The 23,123-nt window shown below is 43.6% G+C and overlaps 1 protein-coding gene across 3 annotated transcripts in view; it reads right to left on the bottom strand.

Annotated features, from left to right (window-relative positions):
* Positions 1-1,894: 1,894 nt before the first annotated feature.
* The window catches only part of abca1b (ATP-binding cassette, sub-family A (ABC1), member 1B), a 32,063-nt gene continuing 10,834 nt past the window's right edge, over positions 1,895-23,123 (bottom strand). For 2 of the 3 annotated variants that reach the window (XM_028458897.1, XM_028458898.1), the window contains exons 8-48: positions 21,135-21,224; positions 20,798-21,038; positions 20,369-20,508; positions 19,691-19,807; positions 19,431-19,622; positions 18,516-18,721; positions 16,953-17,129; positions 16,640-16,862; positions 16,255-16,476; positions 15,974-16,178; positions 14,751-15,111; positions 14,490-14,621; positions 14,122-14,399; positions 13,824-14,044; positions 13,314-13,392; positions 13,006-13,241; positions 12,888-12,939; positions 12,666-12,791; positions 12,443-12,588; positions 12,106-12,230; positions 11,923-12,021; positions 9,961-10,150; positions 9,794-9,888; positions 9,689-9,721; positions 9,508-9,613; positions 9,339-9,413; positions 9,093-9,262; positions 8,241-8,418; positions 8,037-8,152; positions 6,639-6,783; positions 6,448-6,571; positions 6,245-6,374; positions 5,994-6,120; positions 5,838-5,900; positions 5,601-5,707; positions 5,323-5,464; positions 4,687-4,821; positions 4,221-4,324; positions 3,626-3,718; positions 3,253-3,496; positions 1,895-2,416 (exon numbers count right to left, since the gene is read on the bottom strand). In XM_028458897.1, the coding sequence (XP_028314698.1) occupies positions 2,282-2,416; positions 3,253-3,496; positions 3,626-3,718; positions 4,221-4,324; positions 4,687-4,821; positions 5,323-5,464; positions 5,601-5,707; positions 5,838-5,900; positions 5,994-6,120; positions 6,245-6,374; positions 6,448-6,571; positions 6,639-6,783; positions 8,037-8,152; positions 8,241-8,418; positions 9,093-9,262; positions 9,339-9,413; positions 9,508-9,613; positions 9,689-9,721; positions 9,794-9,888; positions 9,961-10,150; positions 11,923-12,021; positions 12,106-12,230; positions 12,443-12,588; positions 12,666-12,791; positions 12,888-12,939; positions 13,006-13,241; positions 13,314-13,392; positions 13,824-14,044; positions 14,122-14,399; positions 14,490-14,621; positions 14,751-15,111; positions 15,974-16,178; positions 16,255-16,476; positions 16,640-16,862; positions 16,953-17,129; positions 18,516-18,721; positions 19,431-19,622; positions 19,691-19,807; positions 20,369-20,508; positions 20,798-21,038; positions 21,135-21,224 (6,180 nt within the window). In that variant the 3' untranslated portion in view covers positions 1,895-2,281. The remainder of the gene's footprint in view (positions 2,417-3,252; positions 3,497-3,625; positions 3,719-4,220; positions 4,325-4,686; positions 4,822-5,322; positions 5,465-5,600; positions 5,708-5,837; positions 5,901-5,993; positions 6,121-6,244; positions 6,375-6,447; positions 6,572-6,638; positions 6,784-8,036; positions 8,153-8,240; positions 8,419-9,092; positions 9,263-9,338; positions 9,414-9,507; positions 9,614-9,688; positions 9,722-9,793; positions 9,889-9,960; positions 10,151-11,922; positions 12,022-12,105; positions 12,231-12,442; positions 12,589-12,665; positions 12,792-12,887; positions 12,940-13,005; positions 13,242-13,313; positions 13,393-13,823; positions 14,045-14,121; positions 14,400-14,489; positions 14,622-14,750; positions 15,112-15,973; positions 16,179-16,254; positions 16,477-16,639; positions 16,863-16,952; positions 17,130-18,515; positions 18,722-19,430; positions 19,623-19,690; positions 19,808-20,368; positions 20,509-20,797; positions 21,039-21,134; positions 21,225-23,123) is intronic. The other variant, XM_028458900.1, reaches the window with a different exon arrangement.

The following is a 23,123-nucleotide window of genomic DNA, read 5'->3' as shown; positions in this document are numbered from 1 at the left end:
GAACAATGGACCATCATCCAAACGATCATAACTCTGAAACACATGAACCTTGTTTGTGTGTCAAAGGTACGGCCCGTGGGCCACACATGACCAGAGGATCCAGACTATGGCCCGATGAGGAACATTTGCTTCAGGAAGTTCCTGTCTACGTTCTACCACTCACTGATGGATGTGTGTGTGTGTGTGTGTGTGTGTGTGTGTGTGTGTGTGTGTCCTGTGCTACTGCTCAGATTCCCACAGAGAGATGAATGAAGAGTCCACAGACAGATGTTTATCCGGTGATCTCATTATATTGTCTGTAGCTCTGGGGCCTGCAATAAACCTTAACACACACATGCACGCGCACACATACACTGTACACACACACACACTGCACACACATTCCCTGCTCTTCAGAAGTTTCCACATTAAAGCTGAGATAAACTTTTCCAGCTGGAGACGAACAAGAAACTCCTCAATCCATAAATAATACACACAACACTGTAACACAACATCAAACACACAACATCAAACACACAACATCAAACACACAACACTGTAACACAACATCAGACACACAACACTGTAACACAACATCAGACGCACAACACTGTAACACAACATCAGACGCACAACACTGTAACACAACATCAGACACACAACACTGTAACACAACATCAGACGCACAACACTGTAACACAACATCAGACGCACAACACTGTAACACAACATCAGGCACATGTACACAACACTAACACAGCAGGAGCTGGGTTGCCAGGTTGGGCTTTAAAGTGTTTGAAAGAAGAGATGTTACCAGCTGTATCTGACAATGCAGAACAGCTTTGTGTGTGCAACACTTTAAACACACATATTAGGAAACAGGAAATGTCATGGATTTCCTCACACTGAGGCTGCATCCGAATAGTCCCTCCTATCTAAAAGGGATCAGAGACATTTTTAGGATTATGTTTTATTCATCATAATTCATATTAGTGAGTGGAAGGTGAGTGTGATCAACCATTCTCCATGTGACGTTATTTTAGTTTACCTTTAGTTCCTTGTAGCCATGGTAACCTCTTTTACTTTGATTTAATAATAATAATGCGTTGAATTTTATATAGCATTTAATCATAGACACTTAAAGTCGCTTTACAGATTAGTGGTGGTAAACTACGATTGTAGCCACAGCTGCCCTGGGGCAGACTGACAGAAGCAAGGCTGCCATAATTTGCCATCGGCCCCTCCCACCACCAACACTCATACACCACATTCATATTAGGCAATGTGGGTGAAGTGCCTTGCCCAAGGACATAATGACAGATACCACTGGGACGACTGTCCCCCACTGTGGCACTGGTCTCCATCCAACTGCTAACCAGGCCCAGACCTGCTTAGCTTCACAGATCTAACCAGATCTGGCTGGTATGGACGTTCAAACCTTGTGATTTATGAGATTATATCAGTGGAAAGTCCATTTGTGGAAATGTGTAGTTTTTTCACCACGGCAGACGTCACTAACCGTCTAATTATTACGCCACCTTGTGGAAGTGCGTCTGATTGTCAAAACAAACGTCATCGCCTTTCCCTAACTCCTCTCCTAACACCTTTCCTTAACCCCATCCACGGGGTTAAGGAAAAGTGGATAGGAAAGGAAATAGGAGAGATTATTCGGACGCAGCCCTGGACTTCCTCACACTGAGTGTTTTCATGTTGAATAAAGCTTTATTAGCACAGACTAGGGTACGCAGCTAAGCTAAGCTAAACTAACATTAGTGGCATTCATTACTGCAGAGATCATCATTAGTTTGAATTACACAAGTAAGACTAAACCTTAATTTAGTATTAGAATTACATACACACTCAGTGTGTGTGTGTGTGTGTGTGTGTGTGTGTGTGAGGACTCGTAACACACAGCTGATTGGTTCCTTTTATTTGGCGAACAGGCTTGGGTTTCAGTGCAAACACACAATGAGCACTGCAGTGTGTGTGTGTGTGTGTGTGTGTGTGTGTGAGGTAATCAGAGGTTCACACACACACCTGTAACGTCACCGCTTCAGGAACTAAACAGTCCTGCTCTCTGATTGGCTGCTAACACTACAGGAAGTCAGGCTGGATCAATCACAGGCTCATCTGAGCGTATAAATAAGGAATGAATGGATTCTTCAGTGTTCCTGTGGCTCCGCCCCCTCCGGACACCTTTGCATTGATCAGCATTTGACGGCAGGTGACTCCGCCCACCGCCACGGTCAATGTGACATTGCAGCATCGAGTTCAGTTGAGTCAGGTGACGTGAGTCAGGCGGTCACATGACGCTTTCTGCGAGCCCGCCCCCTTCAGAGCTGTGCTCTGATAGGTCAAGGACGACCTCCTTTCGTCTGACTGAATGTTCCTTAGAGTGGTAGTCGTCACTTTGGTCCTTCGCAAAGTTCACAAACACCTGAAACACACCACAAGGTAACTAATTACAAAAGTAACTCAGGCAGTAACTAAATCAGTGAATAAGTCATTAACTAAGTTAGTGAATAAGTCAGTGAATAAGTCATTAACTAAGTCATTAACTAAGTCATTAACTAAATCAGTGAATAAGTCATTAACTAAGTTAGTGAATAAGTCAGTGAATAAGTCATTAACTAAGTCATTAACTAAATCATTAACTAAATCAGTGAATAAGTCATTAACTAAGTCATTAACTAAATCATTAACTAAATCAGTGAATAAGTCATTAACTAAGTCATTAACTAAATCAGTGAATAAGTCATTAACTAAGTTAGTGAATAAGTCATTAACTAAATCAGTGAATAAGTCATTAACTAAATCAGTGAATAAGTCATGAACTAAATCAGTGAATAAGTCATTAACTAAATAAATGAATAACTCAGTGAAAAACTCAGTGAATAAGTCATTAACTAAATAAGTGAATAAGTCAGTGAATAAGTCATTAACTAAATAAATGAATAACTCAGTGAATAAGTCAGTGAATAAGTCAGTGAATAAGTCAGTGAATAAGTCATTAACTAAATCAGTGAATAAGTCATTAACTAAATAAATGAATAACTCAGTGAATAAGTCAGTGAATAAGTCATTAACTAAATCATTAACTAAATCAGTGAATAACTCAGTGAATAAGTCATTAACTAAATAAGTGAATAAGTAACTAAGTCAGTAACTAAATGGGTAACTCAGTAACTTGTTAACATAGTTAACCCTTCCAGTAGTATAGGTGGTGGTTCACAGGGCGGTGGGACATGTTGGGGACCGGCTGTGCTACAGTACCTGGTCCAGGGTTGTCTGGGTGACGGAGTAGTCCTCTATACTCAAAGCGTCCTTGTGCTGGGCCAGGATGGAGAAGATGTGAGCGAGTGATGTGAGAGACGAGGGCAGCTGGTACTGCAACATGTTCCTGTGCTTCTCCTTCAGCGTGCTCCCATGCAGCTCACTCTCTATGAACTTCATCACTGGGACCAGGTCAGGACTAGGACCAGCAACCCTCAGGATGATGGTGTAGCCATCCCCGAATCTACACGCACACGCACAAACACACGCACACACACACAGGATTTTTTTCTTCAGTCTTACAAATAAAGACAGCAAAATAAGATTCATTTTTACAATTTGCATGTGTGTGTGTGTGTGTGTGTTGTGTTACCTGTTCTTCAGGTGCTGGACGCTCCCCAAACATCTGAACTTGCCATTCACCATGATAGCCATCCTAGTGCAAAGAGCTTCACACTCCTCCATACTACACACACACACACACACACACACACACACACACACACACACACACACACACACACACACAAACAGTGATGTTATGATATGGAGCTGTGTGTGTGTTACCTGTGTGTTACATGTGTGTTATTGTTACATGTGTGTTACCTGTGAAGTGTGTTACTATTACATGTGTGTTACCTGTGAAGTGTGTTACTATTACATGTGAAGTGTGTTACGTGTGTGACCTGTGTGTGACATATATTACATGTGTGTTACCTGTCAAGTGTGTTACGTGTGTTACCTGTGTATTACTGTTACCTGTGTGTAACATGTGTGTTACATGTGTGTTACCTGTGTGTTACCTGTGTGTTACTGTTACCTATGTGTTACATGTGTGTTACTGTTACCTATGTGTTACATGTGTGTTACTGTTATCTGTGTGTAACATGTGTGTTACATGCGTTACCTGTGTGTTACATGTGTGTTACTGTTACCTGTGTGTTTCATGTATGTTACGTGTGTGTTACCTGTGTGAGGTGAGCACCACTGAGCGTCCCTCTTTAATCACAGAGTGGATACAGTTCCATAAAGCACGGCGAGCTTTGGGATCCATTCCTGTGGTGGGTTCGTCCTGTAAAGACAAGAGCTCACATTAACCAGCTTCCCTGAACACATCACCAGCAGTGTAGAGCTGTACAGCCTCACAAGTCTCATTACGATTAGCATACAGTACGTTAGCTTTACAGTGAAGCAGCTCCATGATGAACAGGAAGTGGAACGTATCCACATGCTTTAACAAACTGGGAAGTGTGTAAGTGCAAAGAACATGCAAACTGCATTTTGTGCTCATCTCATACATTTTTGTAGAACAGTTTTTTTTAAAGATAATGTGTTCAAATCAAAGCATTGTTTTGAATCCATGATGTAGCCACGCAGAGAAATGGACATGTGACAGTAGCACTGTGTGTGTGTGTGTGTGTGTGTGTGTGTTACCAGAAAGACCACAGGGGGCGCTCCAATCAGAGCCATGGCTGTGGAAAGCTTCCTCATGTTCCCTCCACTGTAGCTTCCTGCTGCTTTGTCAGCATATTTCACTAAACCCAGTTTCTTAATGCCCCAGTCTGCCACCTGCACACAGTGTTAGGAAGGTTACTTTCAATATGTAATCTATTACAGATTAAATGCCCAAAAATGTCATTTGCAACATAATCCCTTACATTAAATAATCTAGGGTGACCATACGTCTTGATTTACGCGAACATGTCCTCTTTTCACGTCTTGTCTGGGGATATTTTACATATTAATGAAGCTGTCTGGGTTTCCCAGGGACCCTGAACGCATCACAGGAACATGTTAATTTAAAACTGTAACTCTGCTCATATTTGCTCTACCTGAAAAATTCCACTAGTTTCTGAAAGCGAGGGAGTTGATTTGTAGATCCAGTATCTTGTTATTACAGTAATTTTACTCACACGTGAAGGAACCATTAAAGATGCTGTAACTGTAAGGATTACAGTTACTCAGTTATTTGTAATCTGATTAAGTAACAGCGTTACATGTAATCTGTTACTCCCCAATACACAACAAGCCTATCAACGCCTGTGTGTGTGTGTGTGTGTGTGTACTCACGTCACACACTTGCTCCCCAGGAACTCCTCGGAGGACGGCGTAAAGCTCCAAATGCTCTCGTCCCGTCAGAAGTTCATTAATAGCATCAAACTGAGGACAGTAGCCCATGTTCTGATGGACGGAATCAATCTCCCTCAGGATGCTGACACACACACACACACACACACACACACAGTTGAATAATCTGCACACATCCTGCAGTTACTCTTTATGTCCAAAGGGAGCGCTCTTACACTGATCATTTGGTATTACGCACGCACACACACACACACACACACCTTTTTCCAGCCAGGAAGGCCTCTCCACTGGTAACCAGTGTGTCTCCAGTCAGCATCTTAAAGGTGGTCGTTTTCCCAGCACCATTTACTCCCAGCAGACCGAAGCACTGGAAAAACACACACACACACACACACACACACACACACACACACACACACACACACACACATAAAGTGTGTTACTCCTGGGATTGTGCAATATGTTTATTTCTGTGTGTGTGTGTGTGTGTGTGTTACCTCTCCTGGAGGGATGCCCACACACAATCGATCAACTGCTGGTTTCTGCTTCCTCTTGAACACCTGAGCAGGAGGAAGAATGTGATTGGATCAGGACACACATGACCACAAATCTGTGCAGTGATTGGCTGAGGGTGGTTGTGGGGGCGGGGTTACCTTGGTGAGCTGCCGCAGCTCTAAAATGTCTCCACGTGAAAGTCCGTTAATGATCCGATGTCTTTCCTTAGCGACGTCCTCGTCCTCCTCAGGAAGAGGGAGGAGCTTAGCTGGTCTACTGACAGGTCTGTAGGTACACGTACACACACACACACACACACCACTGACAGGTCTGTAGGTACAAACACACACACACATGTCTGTAGGTATACACACACACTACAGACAGGTCTGTAGGTACAGACACTGACCTGGCGGTGATGAAGAACCTGTACTGTATGAGGACGGTGATGATGAAGAAGACCACGCCCTCCACAGCCATGGCAAACAGGTTCTTTCCCACCATGTCCCAGTGCAAAGGAGAACGGAACCTGTTCTCACCTGAGGAACCAGTAGAACCAGTGTCACCATCAGCCCCTCACATGGTCCCCCCACCATAGCTTAGCGGTGTTACCAAATCTCTCTAGGGCGTCGGCCATGGCCTGGTTCTTCACCATGTCAATCAGACCTCGACCCAGACAGAAGTGAGGGAAGATCAGCAGAACGTTCTTCAGGATGTCATTGATCCCCCCGATCTCCTTCAAAATAAGATCAATATTAGTGGGATTGTTCCTTTGTGTGTGTGTGAGTGTGTCAGTGTCTCACGTTGTTTCCAAACAGCTCCATAACAAAGGTGGAGATGCTTCCGTTGATGCCAATCAGGATGTTGACGCTGGTGAGGACGACGTAGGCCGTGCTGGGGATGGTGAAGAAGAAGGAGGCGGGGTACATGAGAGGAGTGATGGACCATCTGAAAACACACACACAGAGAGACACACAGTTACACACACACGCTCAAAGTCACAGTGATTACAATCAATGACCCTCCCATTAGCCAACCACGAGCCTGAAATGTTATATATGTTATATGTTAAAGCTAGGATAGGCGATTTTCTCCAGATATTTTTTAAGGTTTTGGTTGAAATTGTCTTTATGTCCTGATAGAAATTAAGATCTTATGTTCTCTGAAAAAGGAACAAAGAAAATCCATCATCTGTAGCAGCTGTAAATCTGTAATAACTTCGACCAATGGAAAAAAACAAACCGTTTTTTTAACCAATCATGTCCCTCTGTCTCCCTGCTTGTTCTCACAAGCACAAGCTCACACTGAAAGCGCGTCACCGCTGACAAAGTTAAAACAGAGTTTTTGGTCACATTTTTTACCTTTATATAAAAATGATAAAGTTTATTGTTTATTTACTGCTGAATGAGATGTTTCTACACAATACAAACGATGAGCTGAGCTCCTCTTCTGCAGCAGCTGTGAGCATGCATGTGAGTGAGACGGAGCACAGAGGGGAGGGGCGAGGGGGGGAAAGGCGGAGGCATCGGGGAGGCTACATTCAAAATCATGCTAGCTTTTGAAAATCGCCTATTCTACCTTTAAATGTTATGATGTTATAAATGGTATGTTATGTTACAGATGTTATATGTTATAGATGTTATAGATGTTAGATGTTAGATGTTAGATGTTAGATGTTATAGATGTTATATGTTATGATGTTTTGATGTTGTGGTGTAATAGATGTTATGTTATAGATGTTATGTTATAGATGCTATGTGTTATATGTTATAGATGTAATATGTTATGATGTTATATGATGTTTTTATAGATGTTATTTTATGATATTATATGTTATAGATGTTATAGATATTATATATGTTATAGATGTTATAGATATTATATATGTTATAGATATTATAGATGTTATAGATGTTATAGATATGATGTTATATGTTATATGATGTTTTTATAGATGTTATTTTATGATATTATATGTTATAGATGTTATAGATATTATATATGTTATAGATGTTATAGATGTTATAGATATTATATATGTTATAGATATTATAGATGTTATAGATGTTATAGATATGATGTTATATGTTATATGATGTTTTTATAGATGTTATTTTATGATATTATATGTTATAGATGTTATAGATGTTATAGATATTATATATGTTATAGATGTTATAGATATGATAGATGTTATGGACCCGTAGAGCAGCAGCAGCAGAGCGAGCACAGGCAGATTGGTGGTTGATACGTAGGCTTTTTGTTGGAAACACACGAAGATGAGGACGACCAGCGTTGCCGGGACGACGTAGTTACACTGTAAGGACAGATGACATCAATCAGAGGAGGACACACATACACACACACACTGGTAGCACTACTAGCTACATGGCTAGATGCCCCACCATGTCCCAGATGAAGTTGGCCACCCAGTAGAGCAGCGGCTGCACCCCACTGATGAACTGCATGTGTTTGGCTTTGCTGACGCGTTCCTGGATGAGGAAGACTACGAAGCTGGCTGGGACGAAGGACATGGCGAAGATCACACAGATGGACACCAGGACGTCCACAGAGGTGGTAACCCTGGCAACCAACAGGAAGGTGACAAGGAGGGGGAAATGCAGAGGGAGAGGTGTAAGGGTAAAGAAGTGGCTCCCAAACATTTTTGGATGGTGGCCCCATTTTGATATCAATAATACTGTATCTGGCGACCCTAAAGACATTTTTCTCCAGATTTTTTTTAAATGTTACTTACAAATTACTTTAGTAATTTATTGTGTGTTCAAAGTGACTATTGTTTGGATTTTTGGATTATTTTTATTATTACTCCAAATCAATTCAAATTAATTTCTGCCCTATTTCTGTTCTGTTATTGTCCTGTATAAGATTTATAAGTATTTCTATTTCCATCATAATATTCATGCCAACCTTGCCCTTTTTATTAAATATCATGCGGTTAAATCGTCATTGACCAAATAGAGAGTAGCAAGGATTAGTGACAAGTTATTAACTGTATTAAATTATCATTATTATCAACAAGATGTTTATTTTACAAAGTGAAAGTAGAGATTACAGTTGTTTAAGATGGTGTGCTGTTTTAAATTGAAAAATAATAATAATTTTGAAAAATTCTAATCAGTAATGTTTTTTGTCAGTTATTAGACATTTCAGCTGACCCCATTTAAATTCCAGGCAACCCCACATGGTTAAAAAAGGTGTGTCTCTGTGTCTGTGTTAATCCCTGAGTGTGGACTCACAGGGCGACCTGGGACAGCTGCTCCTTGGTGAGGTTCAGGGGGTGGTTGAAGGCGCTGATGCCATAGCTGCTGGGGTCTTTGTGGGGGGGCAGCTGAGCTCTGAGGATAGCGTTACTCATCACGTTGATGAACGAGCCCATGCTGTGCCAGCCTTTGTTGTTGAACCACACCTGCGAGAGCCAATCAGAACGCTCAGCCGCTGCACGGGAATGTGTACGGATGGGGGCGGGGCTTCTGTGTGCTCACCTTTACGTTGTTCTTGGTGTCCAAACCGTTGATGAAACCAGACAAGTTGTCCAGGAAACGGTCCGCAGCTGCGCCCTGGGGTACAAAGAAGAGACGCTTAGCTCCTCCCACAGTGGAGTGGAACCATAACCACTTCCTCTAATAAGCTCCGCCCTCTCCCCTCAATGACCTTTGGAAGCTCAAAGATCTTTCGGACTCTCTCGATGGCATCGTCCACCTCATTGGCTGGAGGGAGGACCTGAGTGCTCCTGGCGCCCAATGAGAAGCCTCCGTACCTGTCCACAGAAAACTGGTCATGTGACCTCTGAGAGACAAGAGAGAGTTCCTCCAAAATAAAAGCACAAGCTGACCTGAATTCATTCACCCACACTTTGTTCTTTAGGCTGTGGAAGCAAACAGACAGGTCAGTAACTACAGACAGGTCAGTAACTACAGACAGGTCAGTAACTACAGACCTCTTTCCAATGATCTGAGCGTAGGTCTTCACTAGGTAGTCAGAGATGTTCCTCCCTGTCAGGTTCTGCAGAGTGTCTGTAGTGCTGAGCTTCATCTAAACACACACAGTCATTGGTTAGTCCAGCACATGTGGAGCTAAGCCCCGCCCCCTCCTGTGACTCCTGACCTCAGGTGGAGGGAGTCCACCCGCTGCGGCCGGACACTCAGGGAGCATCCTCTTCTTGTTGTTGCTGCTGCAGACACAAGGTGGAGACGGATCATCCAGGGTCCAGTTCCTGGAGCTCAACATCTGCAGAACGTCCTCAGGAACATCTGGAACGTTCCAGTCCTCATCGCCCATAGTACACGGAGCATCGCTACACACATATACACATATAGTTACAATTCCAGCTTTTATTTCATGGTGTTTACATCTAGATGTTAAACAACTCAGGACAGAAGACCTTTTGACCGATTTGATACGAATCAATTCGATACGAGACGATTCGATTTGATTCGATGGTGTAGGAACTATACGATTTGTTTCTACGGTAAATATTTGTTGTAGATATTTTATAAAATAAAGAAGCCATTTCTAAAGTTATATTACAATATTTTTTTTTTCATATATATAAAAGACCACATATTCCAAGTATTGTGGCTTTATGGTACTGGCAAAACAAAAACAGAACAACAAAATCATATGTCAATGTATTTATTTTTAGATATGGACCAAAAAAAAAAAGAATAATAACAACTAAGTGCAACATTTGAATCTGTGTTTTGAACACTAGAGGTAGGAAACAAACATTTCAATGTAAACAAGTTACACACCTGTAAACAAACCATGTAACAATAACTTTATAATGATGACCCCTGGTGGTCATTATCTTAACATCTTATCTCAACAATGATTTACACAAAGGGACAATTTTTTTTTAAGAAAAAATAAATACAGAACATACATATGTATAAAATAAATCAAACAATAATCAGGTCCAAAGTGCAAAGTAGACTGTCCGACATTTATATTCTCACATTGCAGTTAAGTCTGACTCACAAGTCAACAATGCTGATAGCTTTTAGCTCACACACAGTAATGTAGTTCACTTACAGTATAACTGTGCATTTTGCATTTTTTATTCATCATCACTGTGCTCTGTGTTTTTAGAGGTCACAATGTGTCCGAATGCCTCCGAGTGTCTGTTTTTTGTTATAATCTGATCATATGTCACATATAATAAAATATGGGTTTTAGATTATTTATTTAAAATTGTTCAAGGCGCCGTGAGCGCTCAGGTGTGCGTGTCCCTTTAAATGTTGTTGCCGCAAGGAATTGTGGGTCAGCGTTATCTCGTCTCCTTTGGTAAAGGATGTATCAGTGTTTCCTAGGCTAAAGGAGGTAAAAACTGAGCCTCTTTTCCTGAGCTTAAAGAGAACTCGGACGTTCTTTATCACAGCCATCACTTAAACACTTCCGTGGGTGAAGGAACAGTGGATAGGAAAGGAGATAGGAGGGACTTTTCTAACGCAGCCTTGGTTTTGCCGGCAGGTTCAGCGCTCGCGTTGTTTTTAAGTAGAGCTTAGAGACGCTGGCGTGTGTGTGTGAGGCCACCAATCGATTCCAAGTCTCACAATACCCGATCTATGCCTCTACAACCGATTAAAGTAGCTATTTATGGATAATTCCTATCGATTGAGGACGCTGCTACCGATGTAGACGTATCTCTCACTTGTTGAACCAGATATCGGGTCGCATCGGTTTATCGTTCACAACCTTAATAGTTACACAAATATACACACATAAATACACAGTTATACACACATATACACCCATAATTACACACATATACACAAATAGTTACACACACATACACACATATACGCCCATAATTACACACATATACACACATAGTTAGACACATATACACCCATAATTACACACATATACACTCATAGTTACACACATATACACACAGTTACACACATATACACACATAGTTACACACATATACAAATAGTTATACACAGGTATACACACAGTTATACACACATATACAAATAGTTATACACACATATTTACACACATATACACACACAGGTATACACAACACACACACACTCAGGTGTGTGTGAGTTGTGTACTTACGGTATTGTGTATCCGTCCATGCAGCGCGTCCCAAATCCTGGAGCGTCCATCAGAGCGCTGAGTAACCGCTGCATGTTTAAGTCTGTGGGGGCGTCGTTACTGTGAGAGCACACGCACACACACAGTCAGACACGTGTGTGTGTGTGTGTGTGTGTGTGTGTGTGTGTGTGTGTGTGTGTGTACCTGATGAAGGTCACCTGATCCTCATACATCCAGGGCTGTAATTCCAAACTGGGATATTTTCCAAACGGAGGAACGATGAGGCTGAAAACCAGAGCGATGCAGACGAACACGGCGGGAAGGACAATCTGAAACACACGCCAACCTTAGATATCCTCAACAGATGGTTCCTGACCCAAAAGTGGGTCACTGACCCATTTCCAGACTTGTTTGGGAGGAATGACATCACTTCCTGTCACTGCAGCTAGTTTTTAGGGAGTAATGGAACGTGTTCCATAACCACGCCCCCAAGCCTTACGCTATGCCCCCAGTGAGGATAAGAAGGCGGAGTTTAACGTACCTGAGCAAAGAAGCCTTTCCTGGAGCGACGAGCGTAAAGAAAACGTTTCCATATCAAAGCCACAAACTGCTGCTTCTTCAGGCTCCACCCCCTCACCTCATAGGTCCCTTTACCATCAGCCCCGCCTAGCATGGTCTCCCTGCACTCTGATAGGACAACACATGTCACTTGAGACCTACTCTGCTGTGCGTGTGTGCATGTGTGCATGTGTGCATGTGTGTACCTGCAGCTCCCTCCGATGCGTCTCCTTCCTCGTTCTCGTCTTCAGTCAATGGTCTCAAACAGCTCTGATGGTCTCCGCCTCCAAACGCATGAGCCCTCCTCCGTCTGCGCACAGGCAGGGTCCCATCTGCACACACACACACAGTCAGTCAGCAAGCTGTGGTGTCACACTCTTATTTTGAAGGAGCTTGTTCTTATGTTTGATTTTGAAGTAATCCCTCACCTGAGGGCACTTCAGTGTCGACGCCGTTATCTTCAGCGACTTTTAGGAAGATCTGGAGAGGAATTACACACATTACACACACACAGGTACACACACACACACACACACAGGTACACACCTCCTCCAGTGTGGTGTCAGACACTCCGTAGCTGGAAATTCCAAGTTCACACAGTTTTAGGTCGAGGTCCTTGAACAGTCGTACGAAGGCCCCGTCCTTAGCGGCGCTGTAGGGGAGGACATAGGTCAGCTCGTGGCCGAGGTCCTCCACCAGGCGGGCGGCCGGCACGTGACGCACGATCAGCCCCGACACCAGCGACAAGTCAGGGGATACAAAGTGGGCGGAGGGGCCGGTCTCTGAGGGGCGGAGTCAGAAGTCAGAGGTCAGGACTGACACAGATGAACGAATCAAACACACCCTTAGCTCACCAATGGTCGCCGCCTCGCTCTCCTGCTCGCTGCCCAGCCCCGCGTCACTGCTACTGACCGACGCACACTCATCAGTCTCCTGCAGCAGAGGAAGGACACACTGTCTGTGGCAACATTTAATAGCTAGTCTGGATATGTAATACAGATACACAATTTGATTCTTCCAAGTCAAAATGAAGATTTCAGATATCTACAATGACATTCTTCCTATCCACAACGTAATTCCTCCTATGACAAATAACGTCACTTTCCCCATATATGTGTACATATGGGATTTGTCATTAGAGATATCTTTAATCAGTTATAGATGCATTGTGACTATCGCTAACTCCACTTAGAGATATCTACTCTAATTTCATTCTGACTAGTCAGTCAAGATTCGATTAATCAAAACTGATATCTCCAAATGTATTTTATTGTTGTTGATATCTATAACGTTATTTCTGGAGAGTCAAATGTGGCTATTAATTGTTAAAAGGGCTTGAGTAGCTGAGGAGGAGCTCAGCTGACCTTCTTGGTGAAGGACACGGTGCTGGAGGAGTTCCTGCGAGAGCTCAGAGAAGGTTCCGGGTCCTTCTTGACCAGGGTCAGGTAGTACCCAGTGCCGAGCTGGTTCTTCAGGTACAGAGACGAGCCCACACAGCACAGCTTCCCGTGGGAGATGATGGCAATGCGGTCGCCCAGGATGTCGGCCTCGTCCATGTGATGCGTGGACAGGATGATGGTCCGACCTGAAACACAGACACAATTATCTACCATCGCTGGAAAAAACTCCGCCACGGGGGAGGGACCTGAACCATGGCCTCACCCGCTCGGTACTTTAGTAGGAGGTCCCAGATTCCTCTGCGGGCGTACGGATCCACGCCGGCCGTGGGCTCGTCCAGGATCACAACCTTTGACCCCCCGACGAAGGCCAAGGCCACGGAGAGCTTCCTCTGCATCCCCCCCGACAGCGTGCTGGTCCTGGCGGAGCGCTTGTGAGGCAGACCCGTGTCCCGCAGGATCTGCTCGATCTCCCCTTTCACCTGCTCCTCCGTCAGGCCTTTGAGCCGCGCGTAGAACCAGATGTGCTCCTCCACCGTCAGCCTGCGAGGGGCGCCACCACAGAACCACGTGAGCACAGGGACGGACAGGGTCGGTTCTGTAAGACCACGCTCAGGGATGCACTGTACTCACATGCTGAAGAGGACGTTGTGTTGAGGACACACCCCCAGACTCTGTCGGATGACAGTCAGTTCGGTCCTGATGTCTCGGCCCATAATGTAGGCTGTGCCAGACGTTGGAGGGAAGAGTCCGGTCAGGATGGACCTGCAGAAGAACGTGGACCATCACACACTAGGACACCCAGTGATATGTAATTATAGAACTTTCTCCTGGTCAGTTCTGGTCAGACTGTCCTAAGCAAGCCAGATACCATCATACACTGATAACACTCACATGGTGGTGGTCTTTCCTGCCCCGTTGTGCCCCAGGAAAGACGTGATCTGTCCCTCGTAGAAGCCGAGCGTCAGTCCGTCCACCGCCAGCTTCTTACCATGTCTGTAAATCTTCACCAGGTTCTCCACATAGACCCCGGGCTCCAGGTGAGCCGGCTCCTCCTCCATGCACACCACTGTGAACACGTACACACACGCATCACACGCTGCTCTGCGGCGCCACCCTGTGTTGCTCACTGCAATCTCACCTCCAGGGTTTCCTCTGCGGTTCAGGGGGACTTTTTTGGATTCCCCGTCTTTCTTACCAAACCAGTAAGACCTGGAGAAAGGGAAGTACCAGGGCCGAGGGATTCCATACTGCCCTGTGGGACACCAGGAAAGAACCATGATAAGTTGGACTTGTAGACAGATGGTGTACAGATAAACTCAGCTTTAACTGGTTTTTATGGCTCACTATTAGATCGGCTCCACGTTGGCGGCCATCACACCAGGGGCTAACTGCACACAGCAGCTAGCTACACCTGTCCGTCATCAGGACAACATCACATCCATCATTAACCCGATTATCCTTGGGGTCAATTTAGCCCCATTTAATATTTATCATTAAAAAATAATAGTTTATTTTTTTGCTTTATATTTCATGAGTTTCCTAATTTGATGGGTACAATTGATTAAGCATAAAAATATCATTATTATTATTTTTTAATGTGCTGAACACATATTGCACTCATTGGTGTTCCTCTGGGGTCAATTTGACCCTGATTTGTTTTAGCTGTGTAAAACTTGTCTGCCTGTCAGCTCTTTCACAGTGAAAGTGACGTTGAAGAGAATGTGTCTGAGACAGAGGACTTTATATTGAATAACCCCAAAAATGTTACAAAAAGGAAATAAAAATAGGCAAATAAATAGGTTTATGAGAAGAAAGTGGGGTCACCAACATTAAACAATATGGTTCATTCTGTGAGAGTCATGAATGTTCACCCCAAATTAAAAAATATTTGGATAAAACATTTTCAAGATACACTAACTCTACAACTGAAAGTTTGACCTGATGGTGGCGCTAGAGAACAGGTCAAGGTTTCATTACTTATGGATTTAACAAATAAACAAAGTGCCTGACACAAAAACTTGGTCAACAATTTTCTGAAAATCATTTTCTGGAGGCAAATATCCCTGCGGTCAAATTGTCTGTAATGTGATTGGATGGTCAGTGATCGTCTGTACCTGGAAACACGGCCTCGATGTACCAGGTGAGCACGCCGTACAGGAAGGAGTCAAAGTACATGATGATGATTGCAGTGCGGAGGCTGAAGTCGTCCTCTTCCAGAGGACTGGACAGCAGGTTCTTCCACTGGATGCCCACGCCCTGCTCCTCAAACAGAGCGAAGTACTCACAGCCGAAGCCAAACGCCACAGGGGACAGGAGGCTCTGTGGGGGGGGGACAGGTGGCTCAACCAATCACAGAGCAGACACGTAAATAAGGACGTTAGAAACAAAGACTCACTGCGAACACTTTGGCTCCAAAGCCGATGTAGTCCTGCCAGGCCACACACAGCACGTACGGTAAGTAGAGCGTGAAGTAGATGATCCCCCCACAGGCGGCCGCTAGGTTAGCACGGGCGAACGCCGTGCTAATCAGGAAGCACTGCATGATGGTGACCACGGCAAAGGAGCTCAGGAACAGGAAGACCACCCCAGGGTCGCTGTACGGGAGGAGGTTCCCTTTCTGCACACACACACACAACCAAATCAGACACACATACCCCTACGTAGGTATGTGTCTGTGTGTGTGTACCTGTGTTCGTGTGTGTGTGTGTGTATCTCTGTATGTGTGTGTGTAACGCTCTGTGTGTATCTGTGTATCTGTTTGTGTGTGTGTGTGTGTGTACCTTCAGCAGCAGCACCAGCAGGGAGGCGCTGATGAGCAGAGGTATGAGGCTACTAATGAACCAGCTGAACCACAGGATGCCATTGTCCAGTCCCATGATCCTCATGGTCTCTTTAAGCCGCGCCTCCTTCTCGTACACCACAGATTTCAGGATGATGGCCACAGAGTACATCCACGCCAGCGTCATGAACAGCGGCATGGAGCGGCTCATCACACGCAGGAAGCTGCAGGGGATGCACAGACAGGGACACGTGAGGGACCAGGACCGGCACTAGTGTCCTCACACACACACAGACACACGAGCACGCTCTCACATGTCGTCCACGTAGCACGGGTACGGCATTTGCTGGATGTAGACGCCTGTCTTCTCCTTGGTGCCCGTCATGGCGCGAATGATGCCTTGCTCGATGACGTCCTGTAGGTAGGAGAAACCGCCCCAGATGTAGCGCATGTCCTCAAAAGGGTCAGCACGAGGACCAGGGTCCCAGTACCTGAGGTGAGACACGTGGTTATCAGCTCGGGTCAGGACATCACACTACTGCTGTGACTGATCAGTGTGTGTTCTCGCTGTTTGTTCTTTGTGTTCTCTCTGTGTATTTTATGTGTGTTTTCTGCGTGTTCTCTACGTGTTTTTGTGTGGGCGGATTCACAAAAGGTTAGCAGTATTAAAACGTGTGCAAACGTCACGCCACATGCTAATAAGGAGTACAAGGCTCAGGGAATCAGGACTGCGCGTCTCATTCTATTTAGTGCGTTTCCCTCTAATGAATATGCATAATAAGCAGATCTCTCAGGGGGAGCAAAAATATGGGAGGAGGAAATGCAAAAAAGTTATTGCAGGGGACGCAATGCCATTCATGAAATCTGGAACTGTTTGCGGTGATTGTTTTAGTTCGGAAAAATAGTACAACTGAGAAGCAGGTGCAAACACACGCAATTGGCAGAAAACACAGCTGAGATGGAAAAAAGGCTCCAGTTTTGTGTGTGTGTGTGTGTGTGTGTGTGTGTGTGTGTGTGTGAGATAGAGAGAAAAAGTTGGACGTGCGTCCCCCGGCGGCTGCGGTGCAGAGGGTGAATGTGCGCAGAGATGGACATATGGATATGACCATGGATCGATGTAGCTTCAGACACTCTGCTCCAGTCTGTGACTTTCTCTCCATGTTTTTACCGTCAAAGTTTTGTGTCGTGTTGATGTCAGGCCAGAATCAGCAGATCAGATGTGTAATTTATGCAGTGATGATCACTGATGACGCAATGTTCACACATGAGAGTGTATGTGACACAGCCCTGCTCAGACCTGCTGGATGATGGTCAGTAGATCATCTTTAAATAATCCAGACTGATTGACAGACTGTGTAGCTGTATTAACTCAGATCAATGGTAGAACAATAGAACGGTTTCTGAGACCCCAGAGCAAAGTTACAGGTTCTGATGGAGCACCCACATTAAATTAATGAAAACGATATCATTAGGTTTTTAAGTTGTTTTAAAAAAAAGCTTTTTATTTGTTTACCGGTATTTCTTTTTCTACATTATTAAATGTTTGTGCAGCAGACAGAGAAGTCCAGCTGCCTCAAATTTAACTTCAAATATCAGTGCTTGTGCGCACTGATGTCTCCACATTAAACAACCAAAACGCTAATTTAAATAGGGGCGGTCTGCACCAGTTCTGCTCGTGCACTAATTATTGCTGCAGTCTTAGTGAAGTCTGTGCAGCAGGTGAGGAAACTGCGTCACTAAAGGATTTGGGGAAGCAACTGGATTACCTCCCTTTATTTCAGATCTTAGTGAACCCGTCCCACAGTGTTCTCTCTGTACACTACTACTGTACACTGTCTAATGTCTTGTGTGGACAGAGAGTGTTGGTGGGTTCTCACGCGTCTTTGATCTTGTTGGTGCGCTCCACGTTGTCGATGTCCATGCGGATCTTGTAGTTGACCTTCTGTGGCAGCTCTGTGGCGTTGGGTTCTACATCTGGAAACACGATCCCAGCCCAGAACTTGCGTTCCTCCAGCAGCAGCATGGACTGGTTCACCAGCCGCTCCTCAGTGGACACGGGCTCCAGTTTGTCTAGGTTCACACACTGACGCACACACACACACACACACAATAATTGTAATTTAAAAAAACTTTTGCTGTTTTAATCATAATTAAATTGTATTTGAGTTTAGATAATTGACATTGTAATTGTACGTTGTATGGAAATTCTATTAAATTAAACGAAAACGGGGGAGTCATGTTACAGTTCTATGTCTTACACATATGTAGTAAACATTTATTAAAACATGTTTTATATCAAGTTTTCTCACTAATTGTCAGTTCTCTTTAGGATCATTCTACCATAAAAATAAAAAAATTAAATGTAGGGGTACACTGACACAATAAAGGCTCAGACGCCCACATCAAATATATTAATACCAATATTTTCATTGATTAGGAAGTCGAACAAGATAACCAATAGATGGAAAACAAATTATATGATAGATAAAATTTTGTTTATATATTTTACAGCTGATTTAAAACATGGGTCAAAAACTGACCCTTTAGCATTAGAGATGCTAACAGAAAGCTAACACAATAGGAAGGATGCGTTTTATGGGCTCGGTAATTGTGATTAATTGTAATTGAACTTCAGTAATTGAGAATGTAATTGTAATTGACATCCAGGGGGAAAATTATCATTGCAATTTTAATTGTAATTGGAAAAAACGCCATTCACCGTAATTTAATTGACTTGTAATTGAACATGGATAATTGAAGATGTCATTTTATTTGACCCAAACCCTGCTGACCTCCATGAAGCGAGAGATGCTCATGATGGCCTGGTCGGTTTCGTTGAACACCTCCCTCCAGGTGAGGCCGTTGGTGGGCGGAGCTTTGTCCGCCTGCTTGGACAGGAACCTGGAGATGCCGGCCACGGTCCAATCGGTGTGAGCGAGCTGAGTGTGGAAGATGGTGGCGGTGGCGTTGTTCTTCAGCAGCATCTGATTGGTGCACAGAGCAGGAGTCAGACACACACACACACACACACACACACACACACACTGCTTACCCTGATCAGGTCCATCTGCTCACTGTTCTCCATGAAGTCCCACACCTTTGGCCTCATCTCTTCCCACATTCCCCCGAGGTCCCTGAACACACCAAGCTCCTGGAACGTTCGATTCACCTGAACGCAGCACAGACAGGAAACCTGATCAACCACCAACACGCTTTCTGCAGCGCCTCCTATAGACAGGGAATGGAACTGCATGGTGTGATAGAAACCCAGTTTAAACCAGTTCAAACCAGCTCAGACCAGTATAAAATAAAACAACTATATTTAAATCAGTTACAAATTATGCTCAATTTCCCATGAGGCACAAAATAACGACTAACTGAATTTATTTCAGGCTCGTAACTTATGATTACGTGAAAATTAACTTTCTTTTTATCACGATCATAATTGCCTTTCAGAAACAAAAACAAGTTGTAATTTCATTTTAATTGAAAAGTGCTTGTCACTGTAATTTTATTTGTATTGCAATTGAACATGAATAATTAAAAATATAATTGCTAATGTAAAATGTAACTGACCACAAGCCTGCCTACCTTACTTTCTACGTTACTTCCTATGTTACTTCCTACCTTACTTCCTATGTTACGTTACTACGTTCCGTTACTTCCTCCGTTATGTTATGTTAATTCCTACTTTATGCTACTACGTTACATTACTTTTTCTGTATTTTACCTCATGGATGATCTTCTGTGTGGCGGGCGTGTGCGGCGTATAAAGAATCTTTCCCAGCAGCAACGGCTTCAACGCCTGCCAGATCATCCTGGACATCGGGTTAGAGTCCATCTTCCTGACCAGATTGTTACAGAACGGAGCTGCAGAGGACATCAAAGGACAATTGAAGGACATCAGAGGACATCAAAGGACAATGGGCGACCGTGGCTCAGGCGGTGGAGGGGTCGTCTTCTGATCGAGAGGTTGGGGGTTTGATCCCAGTCGTATAGACAGGTATACAGGTATACTGTCTATTTACCATTTCCCATTTACAATCAGAGGACATCAGAGGACAATCAAAATACATCAGAGGACAATCAGAGGACATCAAAGGACATGAGAGGACAATAATTTCAAGACTTCATCCCACACACACACACACACACTCACTGGAGGAGTTGTCATAGACGGACGAGGCCTCGTCCTCGCTGCTGTTGCTGTTGCCAAACAGAGCTTTGTAGTTGCTGTCCTCGTACCAGTTGAGGGATTTTATCTGCAGTCCTCCTCCCTCTGGGTGTCCACACACGATGCGGGACACGGCCTGGTACATGGTGCTGGGGGACGAGGTGGCGTTCTGGGTCAGGAACACGATCTCATTCCTCAGGTCCACCCAGCTCTTCATACTGGCCAACTGGGACACAGGAGGAAGAGGGACAGGGATGCCACATCATCATCATCATCATCATCATCATCATCATCATCATCTTCATCATCATCTCTCTCTTACCTCTACAGCTAATGATCCCAGACTCTGCAGAAGGTTGTTGGTTGCCATGGTGACCTGTTGGACGGCCTGTGGGTCATCTCGGACGTCCCTCTGAGACACAAAGACATTGGCTGTGTTTGAAATGTCCCACTAGCGTACTACACACAACAAACTCAATGAGTATATACTGTCTACTATATACTATAAGTATGATGAGAGTTCTTACTAAAGTAGACTTCCAAGTCTCCCAAGATGCATTTGGAACCTACAGCGTTAAAAACCTTGTTCACACTGAGGCTAAATATCTAGTGACGAAGTAGAATATCAACATGTGCTCATTTTATCCATAAAACTCACGGAAACACATTTCATTCATACATTTGTGAGATTTTAAGAGACCCTCCATTGGTCTACTGACAAAACTTCCTGTAAACAAGAGCCCTATTTACAAAAAAGTTAAAAAAAAAACTAATAGGAAGACAAGAAGAGATGCTTTTATTTTGAAAAGGGAATGTTTGTATCTTGAAGAGGTTTAGTATGACTAGTATGCCCACTGTGCACACATATAGTATACATCCGGGTATTTCTCACATACTCAATCTTTCCATACTATCTAATGTGAACACACTACATACTCATTATGATGTCAGACTTATATGGAATCAGAACAGTATCATAATGAATGAAGTCTTGCAGGGTTTTTCCACAAATGCACATGCTTTGTTTCGTTGTATTTCAGATTCACAAATACACACTCTCCCACACTCTTGTTTAACCACTGTGCACGCGCACAAATCAGTAGCTCTGCAATTGGTTTAAAAGTGTGGAGAAAATATAAGAAGCCATATGATTGGCTGAAAGCAAACACACCTGATTGGCTGATGAATCTATCAATCAGTTTTATCAGCCAATGGTGACGTTCGTTGACCCACGACGTCAGGGCAAAATTCACCGCACAGAATCTGCACATTCAGCAATTCACATTATCCGTGGATTTATATTACAAGTGTGACTCAAAATAATATTTGTGAAGTAGAACGTGTGCATTTCAGAATTTATATTACAAGTTTGCATAAAATATATATTTACGAAACACAGCATGTGCATTCGTGAATCTGAAATACAACTACGAAACACAGCATGTGCATTCGTGGAAAACCCTGCAAGAGTTCATTAATTATGATACTGTTCTGATGCCATAGACTTAGTATGAGTAGTACGTTAGTATGAATAGTACCTTAGTATGAGTAGTACGTTAGTATGACATTTAAAACAGACTGAGAGTTTAAATGTGAGTCCAGATATTTGATTGGTTCAGAAGGAAAACACTGAATGCAATGTCATCTTTTACATCACAATTTTACTCCTCAGTCGATCATGAACTTTTTGTTCAGTTCTTCTTTCATTTACATTCTCGTCACAAATTAGTCACAGAATAAAGCATCATTGATGAGAAGATTTAGTTGAAGTGTAAAATTAACACTCGGTGTGATGGGCTCAGTGTGTGTGTGTGTGTGTGTGTGTGTGTGTGTGTGTGTGTGTGTGTGTGTGTGTGTGTGTGAGTACAGCAGCTCTCTATTTCTGAGCTCAGGTATCAGGCTTTGGTCTTTAGTGAAACCAGAGTCTCGCAAACTGGTTTTTCTCCTTTCTCTGCACATTGTCCTCGGCGCTCTGAAATCCTGCAGCATCCGAACTACCCACTGCCTCTCAGAGTCCAGATCCATGAACTTAACTTCAGGATTAACCCTGTGTGTGCTGTACTACCATGCTGGTTGACCAAATTGAATTGGAACGCACTACATGCACTACATGAGTAGTACATTAGGATGAGTAGTACGTTAGTATGAATAGTAGTAGTACGTTTAATATGAGTAGTACCTTAGTATGAGTAGTACGATAATATGAGTAGTACCTTAGTATGAGTAGTACGTTAGTATGAGTAGTACGTTAGTATGAATAGTACGTTAGTATGAGTAGTACGTTAATATGAGTAGTACGTTAGTATGAGTA

Source organism: Gouania willdenowi, chromosome 10 (genome assembly GCF_900634775.1).
Source record: "Gouania willdenowi chromosome 10, fGouWil2.1, whole genome shotgun sequence".
Lineage (NCBI taxonomy): Eukaryota > Metazoa > Chordata > Actinopteri > Blenniiformes > Gobiesocidae > Gouania > Gouania willdenowi.
The sequence above is the reverse complement of the archived record's forward strand: the minus strand, read 5'-3'. Positions and strand labels throughout refer to the sequence as shown.